This window comes from Oryzias melastigma, linkage group LG15 (genome assembly GCF_002922805.2).
Source record: "Oryzias melastigma strain HK-1 linkage group LG15, ASM292280v2, whole genome shotgun sequence".
Classification (NCBI taxonomy): Eukaryota; Metazoa; Chordata; class Actinopteri; order Beloniformes; family Adrianichthyidae; genus Oryzias; species Oryzias melastigma.
Window position 1 is genome coordinate 18198269 of NC_050526.1, and position 9722 is coordinate 18207990.

Below are 9722 nucleotides of genomic sequence, written 5' to 3' on the forward strand. Positions count from 1 at the left end.
TAAGCAAAATTAGGACTTTGATGAACAAATGAGGCTGAAAACGCTGTAGGCTCTCCTTTGGCAATTCCAGGAACAACATGGTAAATCTTCAAATTTACCAATTTTTTGGGAAAAGATGAGTTGGAGATTTTCTATGTAAAGCTTTATGGGAATATGGAAATCTAATCTGTTTTACTTTCTGAAAATCATAATAAGCACAATGTGTCAGCTTTGCTGTCTTGTTATGATTTTATTTTCATTGGGATTTTTTGCATTATTATTTTTTTTTTCTGCCTGTTTATTTGACAAATACAAAAGAACAAAGATCATTGCATTAGAACAATCTGATGCTTGTATTGTAATACAAAGAGTAACACACTAAAAACTGTCTACAAACTGTAGAAATTCATTAACAAGCATTAAAAATAAGTAGCAAAATGTACTTAACCATACTCATATTACACACTCAGCAAAGCCAGATAATATTTTATATTCAGTTCAATTCCATTTTATTTATATAGCCCAAAATCACAAAGAAAATTTGCCTCATTGGGCTTCATGCAGGTAATTTTACAGATGCAGAGTTAGTCATAAAATATGAAAAAAATAGCTAAGGACTAAACAGACTAAATAAAACTGGTTAACCCATGGCCTTAGACCCTCCCTCCTGGATAGGAAAAACATACTCATTATATACATTATACAATGTGGTCTCACTGCTGTTTCTCTTATAACCAGAATTTAGTTTGCTTTTTAAAGGTGGACACCAGTGAAAGATTTTATATTGGTGGGGAGACTGTTCCACAGTTTGGCTCCTTTCACAGAGAAAATATTCTGTGCAAAAGATGTTCGACAAAATGGGACTTTATTTAGTCTCCACTTGCAGCTGCTCTTGTTTTTCTGGAAGTTTCATGTCTTTTGACAAATTTGAAGAGTGGTTGAGGTGTAAATCCAGTTAAACATTGAAGAAACAGCTTTAAATGCTTGTATTTAATGAAATTCTTTTTATTTTGTACATGTAAACGTACCTATAGTAGGACTGAGGATGAAGTACATCGCAACCAAGTGACTTTCTGAAGCGCTCAGGCCCAAGTTTTGTAAGGCTATGGTCACAACTACAACCGCACGATGGTGAGGCATCAGAAAAAATGTCAAAATTCATGCCAATGCCTTATTTTTTTCTGTCATCACCATGGTTATGATGCTGACAGTCAAGCGGCTCAGGTGTGCAGAATAGCCCACTTTTTTTATACCCCTGGGGGACCTGGCAGCTGGTGGCAATTGATATGGACAGCCGCCATCGTGAGACATTTACACATCGTCCAATCAGAGGTGCCGTCTCTGGACGGTCACCGTGCAACCTCAAATAAACCCACGCGGCCACTGACTGATGTCAACTTTTAGAGAAAAATTGCCCGGTTGCCCTAAAAATTTTCCTTGCTTGTAAAAATGCCACGTTGTGATTACAAATCGCAGCCACCTCCCAAATTTCCTGGAAAGCTTACATTTAAGTAGCCAAAAATGGATAGCTGTAGCAGAATATTATTACCAAAAAAACGTTTTTGTCACCATTGTGAATATTTTTAATAAACAGAAGAGGAATTAATGTTTTTGTCTACATCTCATATGTTTGTAAATCTGACTGATGACGTCAGTGCCTCACCAGCCGTGAACCTCACCGCACATCACTGAAGGAATAATAAAAATAAGTAAAAAATTGTTTCTGTCTGAATTTGAAAAAAAGGTTTCATCACTTTTCTTTCTTTTAAGATTGGGTGATTGCAAACGTTAAAAAAACTGCATAAATTAAAGTGGGTTGCAACCAAATTTTTTCTTTTTAGATAATTGATTTTTATTTTAAGCAAAACACAGAGAGAAGTGATGCAACAAGACAAAAAAAATATTAAATAATATTTCCCTTTATTCTTTCTCACATTATCAAACAAAGACGTCCAGCAGATTTACAGCAATTAGAACGAAAACAAACAGAAGTGTAATTATAAAATAAATCTTTACTACAAGTGATTTAGCAAAGTTTCTTTAGGGAAAATACAGCTATGTAAAAACATTAGATATGAAAAATACAGGAACATTTCAGTGAAGAACAAATGTTTTTATGCAGATTTAAATCTTTACAGTGTCGGGTACAAACAGGAAAAGAGGAAATTGTTTTTAGTTTAAGATGCGTTTGACAGCACTCTCGTTTAATCAAACCGATGACACAAATCCAGATGAGTTTTCTTGCAGATTGTTACTTTTAGGGTTTCTCCAAATGCAACTTTGCAGACAGAATATTGGTATCACTCCACCAAAGAAAGCTTTATGTCTGTCTAAAATAAAATTCTCAGAATCTACATGGTGGATTTTAGGTGCTTGGAAGACCTTGTTGTTACGCGGAGATTCACTCTTTCTTTCCCCAATCTTCCAATCTCCTTTTATACAGTCAGTCTTTGACGTTATCCTGAGCGACTCCTCTTTCTCTCACAAATATTTCTTCTTCATCCCTGCAGCCGGTCTCCGGTCCAGGACTTGGCGGCAGCTCCAGATCTTTGGAGCTGCTTGTGCTGGCCGCTCTGGCAATCCGGGTGAGTGTCTGTTCGTAAGGAGAGGGCAGGTAGACCATGAGGAAGACGCCGTCCGTCACGTCCTGCTCGGAGCTGCAGCTGGAGAGCTGCTGCCCCCTGCTGCCTCGGAGGGAGGACAGCAGCTCGCAGTTCTTCTCCGGGTCCTGCAGGTCCTCCAGGGCGATCACGTTGGTCAGGTCCAGCTTTCCGTCCAGGCTGAAGCCTCGTCTGCGCCGGCACATGTGGAAGCCGAGGATGCTGAGGAAGACGAGGAGGAAGGAGGCGGTTGCTATGGCAACGTAGGTGATGGAGCCAACGCTGAGGATGGACTCGCCTGAGCTCTGGCCCTGTGAGTTAAAGAGTCAATTTTAGACTGTATTTTTTGAAAGCTTAACACATTGTACTTTTTTTAATGTTACATTTCCTCAACTTACTGTAACTTTTCAACTGTTAACACCATAATTCCAGTAGATTCTGCTGCTTTTCTCCTTCAGAATCTACTGGAATTATGGTGTTAACAGTTGAAAAGTTACAATATTTTCAAGAAATTTTGTTATTTTTCAGGTGTTACCGGGTTAATTAGGATGTAGAAAAAAAATTCCAATTGAATTTGAATAATTAACAATATAGTTTGTGGAAAAACAGAAATACCAAACACAAAGTTTTTATTTGACGACTTAATCAAAAAAATTAAAATAAAATTGCACTTTAAAGCAAGAGTGGACAAAATGTTCCAAAGAGAACAGCTCGATTATCCAGGATTGAGAGAACATCTGTTTAACAGAGGGCGCTGTTTACTCAAACATCTGTTTGGTTCACTTCAGTGTTTAATCTCTAGTTTTAAGGGCAAAAAGCTAAACGTGCTCCATATGGGCTTTTTCTTAATCTAATGAGTTTTAAAAATGATCACAAAAGTATTGTGAAGGTATTTTGAAAAGAAATACAACTTTAAGTTGTTTTTTTGCATTAAGAAGTAAAAACGTAAAGGATTTTCAATGTAAATTTGTTGAAGTTTGTGGTTTGTCACACAAAAAAATGCATTTTGATTGGGTAATGTTAAAAATGTTAAGTTGTGGAGAGTATTACTAAAAAATAAAGAACAAAATGTATAGATTGAGTGCAAAAAAATCCAAAAAGGTTGGAATTACTTTACATCTAAAATGTTGTCTCAGTGGTAAAAAATAATCAGAATTTTTTTATTTATATAGGTCGATTGACAACAATTTCTCATTTACGACGACCTGAGTACGTATCAGCTATTTCATTTTCACTTGTGCTGCTTTTATCATTCCAACTCCACTAAACATAAAGGGAAGACAGTTTAGTGAAGTGGTCTATTAAACTGCTGCTTTTCCTTACATTATATTGTTATTGCTTCTTAATATTATTCTACAAGTGTACAATGACAAATAAAGACTATTCTATTCTATTAATTCACCCATCAGGGATTAAATGTAAAAAAAAAAAAAAAAATCCTAAATTTTGAAAATGTAAACCACATATTAAATAACAAGTGCAGTCAGCCTGAACACATTTAGAAAACATCAAAACAAATAAAAATTGTTTATACAGTACTCAAAAAATGAATAAATTTTTTTGTAATATTTCTATTTATATCATAACGATGGAGAAAAATATTTCTTCCGTAATCACACAAATTTATGCTTTCATGTTTTTGTTTAACACCATTGTGTGTCCACTTTATGCATAAAACCAAGTAATTCCAAAAGGTTCACATATTTTCTCCTATAGCTGTATTAATTAATACATTTAAATAGTAATTGTAAAATTTGTTACATCCATAAAAAATATTAAATATATGTCATATTTATGATGCATGTGGTCATGTATCTATTATAACATCCACCAATTATTTTTATGAATTAAATCAATTTAAAGTTTAAACTAATAAATCATTGTAAAATATATTATAATGTACTCAAAGTCACAAAATACTTCTGAAGAATTGCATAAACTCTACTGACCGTTGCCTGTCTGTCGGTGGAAGGCAGAGCCGAGGGCACCGTCGACCAGTCCAGAGAGTCCCGGCCAGCCGGTCCAAACCGCATCCAGCTGCTCTCCAGCAGAGTCCGCATGGTGGATGTGAGCAGTATCCCAAACCCAGCTGGAGCCAGGGGCCACGGGGGCCGCAGCAGTGAGAGGACTGAAGGGTTTACTGACAGGAGAGGCGGAGCAGGCATCCGCGGACGGCTCTGACGGACACTGAACTGAAGCCGAAGTGATCAGCCCTGAAATAATGCCCTCAGGGGGAGGAGGAGGAGGGGGGAAATGAGGGCAGTAGACGGGCAGCGTGTCCAGCAGAGGGGAGACGAGTCACCGGACCTGACGGGAGGATTTACAGCTGCTGGGATCAGATCAGCACATCTGTCTGTAGACGCTCACGTGTGCCTTAGATGTGTTAGAACTCAAGTGTGTGTCAGATTCTGGTTATAAGCTATACTGATAATGGGATGTCTGATAAGAGTGTGTATTGGCAAAAGTCTGGCGGTATGATACACAACACGATACATCATGATACTTAACGATATGTATTGTGAGATATGTATCCTGATAAATATTTCCCAATACATATCTGACGATTTGTATTTCCATACATATCTCGCATTACATATCTTGCAATATGTATTGCAAAACATATCTTCCGATTCATATCTGACGATTTGTATCACGATACATATCCCAGAATTTGTATTGCAATACATATCTTACAATACTTATTGCAATAGATATCTTGCAATGCATTTCTTGCCATACATATCTCACTATATGAATTGCAATACATATCTAGTGATATGCATTTCATTATTTGTATCGCGATACATATCCTATGATATGTATTGCAATTAGAGGGAGCTTGGACCCCTTCTGGCTACATATTTTAGTCAGTAGCGTGAAGGACTCCCTCTGGCTGTCGTCAGGTTCACACAGCACGCACCGCAAAGCAGAGCGCGCGGAATTCGCCTCACCTCCAGTTCATACCAGACGCGTATTTTTTGTGACCGTCAGCCCACTACATTAATCTGTGTTTTTTCAGTCACATGACTCCTCCGGTTCGTCTCAAAAACTCAAACTCAAACTTAAGATGCTTGAAAGAAACATTGCTTCCACACACAGTCACAGTAAGCCTGCATGGAGAAATGGCATCAGCTGACTCAGAAGCAGCATGGAAATATACTGACAATTGTGGAGAATAATTATCATCATATTATGGGTGAAACCAGCAAATTCTGTATAGAGATGCCCTCTTGCAAATATTTGATGAAGGAGGAAGCACACGCTTTTTTAAGTCACAGAGACAGAGTGATAGCCATAAAGAAAAGTTTACAGTCTATTGTTCTGGATAAAAAAAACTCTTTATGTTGAGCAATAATCCAATGTTATTTAATAACTGTTTACAAAGCATGATCAGAAGTGTTTTTGATGAGTATGGATCGGTAACAGACATTCTTCAGCCGGGGATGTGGGTGGTAGGTAGGGGGGTGTTAGACAGACACAGGGTTATCCGTTTTTGTGGAGGTCTCTGGTCCCTAGCCCCCACAAATAAGGGGGGAATGTTGTATTTTATCTCTACAGTCTGTTTAGATATTTATTTTATTTATTTATTTATTAGTTTATTTCACAGGGACCTTGCACATCAAAAGCATCGCTCCAATGCACCAGTCCTACACTCAACCAACTGAGCGTACTGCAGTAAATCTGGAAAAAAAAGAATTATACATTTAAATATGTACAGATTTGTTATTAGATTTTGTCTCTGAAGTTCTAATAAGAAATAAACAATTCCAAAATCAAAATCTTTGTTCTTAATACTTTTAGATAAGTAGATAAGTGGAGTTAAGAAATAAGTTTAGATAAGTGGAGTCTTACTGTCAAAAGTTATGCACTTTTTTGTGTTTATTAGTGAAAAAAAAATAATCCAAAACTTCGATTCTCATCTTTGAAGAATCTGGCTTTAAACTTGTTTTCCACCCAGAAGATCCTTCAAACTGGGATCTGGGACAATAAAGATATATTGACACCAGTAACATAACTATCCCATTAAATATTCTTTCCAAAAAAGTTTACTGGTAAAACATGTTTCTAAAAAAACAAAAGCTTCAGGCTTCCACTGACCAGAATTCAGGTTTCCTTAACAGCTTTTGTCAAGCAAAGCAAGCTTTCTGATCTGAATCTGTGCCACATGTCTGGGTCGCTCTTTGATCCACGTCAGACACGAACGGCGTGAGGACGGTTCAATTAAAAAAGCAGCTTTGCAGGAACTTCTTCCGTTCTCAGACAGACTCAAAACAATCAGAAGTCACTCATCTTCTGTCTGCGCAGGATCTCTGCGCAGGTCCATGGGATCAATCTGTCTGATCTCAGAAGTGGGTCAAAGCCCTTTTCTTTCTCAGTAATCCATCGCTAAAGTCCTCAAACTACACTTGACTTCACTGATTATTATGAGTGAGATTAAACCTTCCCTGGAAAAGGACAGTGCAAGAATCTGACGGATGGGTGAATCAGAAGAGAGGACTTCAAATTCCACGAAGGCGTGATCAAACATATGACAATGCATCAATTCTGAGCTTGTTGTTAGCGGTCAAATCTCCTTAAAAAGACGTGAAGCAAAATCATTTTATGTTGGAGTTAAGAACAAACCTGAAGCTAGTAAAGCCTCAGAGTTAAAAGGAGCAGAAGAGGACATGGAGGGAACGCTCTACTTTTTTCTCTTTTTTTTCTTTAGACAGATGCAGCCTCAGGACCTAACACCAACTAAATCCCTTCTCTGTGTTGTTGATCACACTGACGGCTGACAACATCTGTCCGGCCGCCGCTCGCCCTTAAACCACCACAACGGGAGCAGGTCAGGGACACTGGGAGGGGCAGAGTGAAACTGAGCAACGAGACGTGCTAATGCTCATTCTCAACTATGAGGTGGGCTAAAATGACCCTTTTTTAAAAGGAAAAATATGTACGTCTATAAAAGGGATTGTTACACCGGAATTACGGTACAAGTTTAAACTTTAACGAAGTGAGAAGTGGGTCAATCCTAACAAAAATGGAAAATTCTGCAATTTTTATGTCTTTTTGAACATTTCCGCTGCAACACGTTGCATTATGTTGGCTCAAATTGAGAGATTTTTTAAAGATTCTTAAAAGCCTTCGAGAACAACGCAAAAGTTAAACTTTGTTGGTTTTTCTTTTTATATCAAGTTAAAATCTATCCAACAGGCCATTTATCACATGTTTTATTCAAAGACCATCTATCTTCTTCCTGTCATCTGGGACCAGGTGGTGGGGGCAGCAGTCTGAGCAAAGATGCCCAGACTTCTCTCTCCCCGGTCACTTCCTCCAGCTCTTTTGGGAGGGACCCGAGGCGTTCCCAGGCCAGCTGAGAGACGTACTCTCGCCAGCGTGTCCTGGGTCTTCCCTGGGGCCTCCGCCCGGTGGGACATGCCCGGAACACCTCACCAGGGAGGCATCCAGGAGACATCTGGACCAGATGCCTGATCTACCTCAACTGGTTCCTCTCAATGTGGAGGAGAAGCGGCTCTACTCCGAGCTCTTTCTGAGCGACCAAGCCACCCTATTTTAGCTGCTTGTATTTGGAACCTTGTTCTTTCTGACCAGAGGTGATTACTGGAAAGAAGATCGACCAATAATTTAAGGGGACTTACTTTCTGGCTCAGCTCTGTCTTCCACACAATGGACCGATACAAAGACCACATAACGGCAGACACTGCTCCAATCCACCTGTCAATCTCACGCTCTGATCTTCCCTCACTCGTGAACAAGACCCCAAGATATTTCAACTACACCAGCTGATTCAAAGTCAGTTGCAAACCGCCCCAAAGCATGCTGGAAGTCCTGACTTAATCAATGAACTAAACAGGACAACATCATCTGCAAAGAGGAAATCCTGTGACCAACAAACCAGATCCCTCCAGCTTCTAGAAATTCTTTATATGAAGACTATGAACAGAACCAGTCCAACGTGCACCAGGAACAAGTCTGACTTAATGCTGGATATGCAAACCAAGGTTCCCTGAACTCCATACTCCCAGAGGATGGAGAGAGGTGGCGGTAAGGTTGTGCCTTTCTTCAAATGAGGAACATTTTATGCAACAATGCAGACTTGAGTGTGAACTTTTTTAAAAAAATTCCTTCCCTTAATTTTGATTGAAACATATTTATTAATTCTAGAAGATAATATCACAAATTCGAATTCACTTTTTAAAAATTTGATGGCAGTTTTATTGTTCTCTTTGTTGGTTTGTTTTCAGAAAAATAGATAAAATTCTCTATTGATATGCAGTAAAATTCTATGTTAAATTGAGACTTTTTTTTAAAGCTGAACCATAAAAGGAATTTGGGACAATAGAGAGTATCTTGGTGGATTAAAAGTCTCCAGGCTTTCATGAAGTATCAGACGATGCGATTCGGGCCAGAGCAGCATCAGCATCATCGCCGTCTGCACTTAAGCCAGAGATCATGCATGAGCCGGACTGCTTTAAGCCAAACTGGCTCTCCTCCACACAAAGAGGATAGAATCAAATGAGCAGAACACACGACTCTTTCTGGAAGTTTGCATGTTATCTGACTCAGGTTGTTGGAACTGAGAGTTAGTAATTTATGATTACACGAAGAGAAGAGCAGCGTCCAGATTTGGAGTTTCAGATTAGTCCGACTCCATGTTTAATGCAGTAAATCATGAAGGGAACATGAGGAAAACCGAGGAGGAACAATTTCAGTGCTGAAGCTCTTTCTGTAAATCTGTTTGGTATCTGATAGAGATACTAATGAAGGATTGGGGAGAAATGCAAACTGAAAGAGGGCAGACTTTAAGCTACTTTTACAATCCTTTTATGTAATACAGCAGAAATGCATGAAGAGAACAGTGGTCAACATTATATAAAAATGTCTTTTGTTCAAGAAAAACATACCTTTTTTAATTTAATGCATAGCTACTTCAATTCAAATGTTGTCTTTTTAAAGGTGCTTTCACAACGAACGCAATTCACGTGGCGGAGGCGGCCAGTTTCAATGTTAAATCAATGGAACAGATGATGCGATCTCAAGTATCATCTGTGCAATTTGAGCGACGGGCTCGGCGTGAAGGTCTGCAAGTTGCTCCATTTGAGCAACAAGGTGCGAATTGGGTGGTGCAGCCAAAATGTA

General features: G+C 38.7%; 1 protein-coding gene across 1 annotated transcript; it reads right to left on the bottom strand.

Annotated features, from left to right (window-relative positions):
- Nucleotides 1-1914: 1914 nt before the first annotated feature.
- LOC112162096 lies at nucleotides 1915-4762 on the bottom strand. The gene is made up of 2 exons (XM_024297751.2): nucleotides 4529-4762; nucleotides 1915-2890 (listed from the first exon to the last, which is right to left on the bottom strand). The coding sequence occupies exons 1-2, from the start codon at nucleotides 4742-4744 to the stop codon at nucleotides 2423-2425; spliced, it is 684 nt and encodes a 227-aa protein (XP_024153519.1). The 5' UTR covers nucleotides 4745-4762; the 3' UTR covers nucleotides 1915-2422.
- Nucleotides 4763-9722: the final 4960 nt, after the last annotated feature.

Excerpts from the sequence above, each read along its gene's own strand:
- LOC112162096 (XM_024297751.2), bottom strand. The coding sequence starts at position 4,744 with ATGCCTGCTCCGCCTCTCCTGTCAGTAAACCCTTCAGTCCTCTCACTG. Across the intron at positions 2,891-4,528 it reads CCACCGACAGACAGGCAACG|GGCCAGAGCTCAGGCGAGTC; the intron begins GTCAGTAGAGTT and ends TTTAACTCACAG.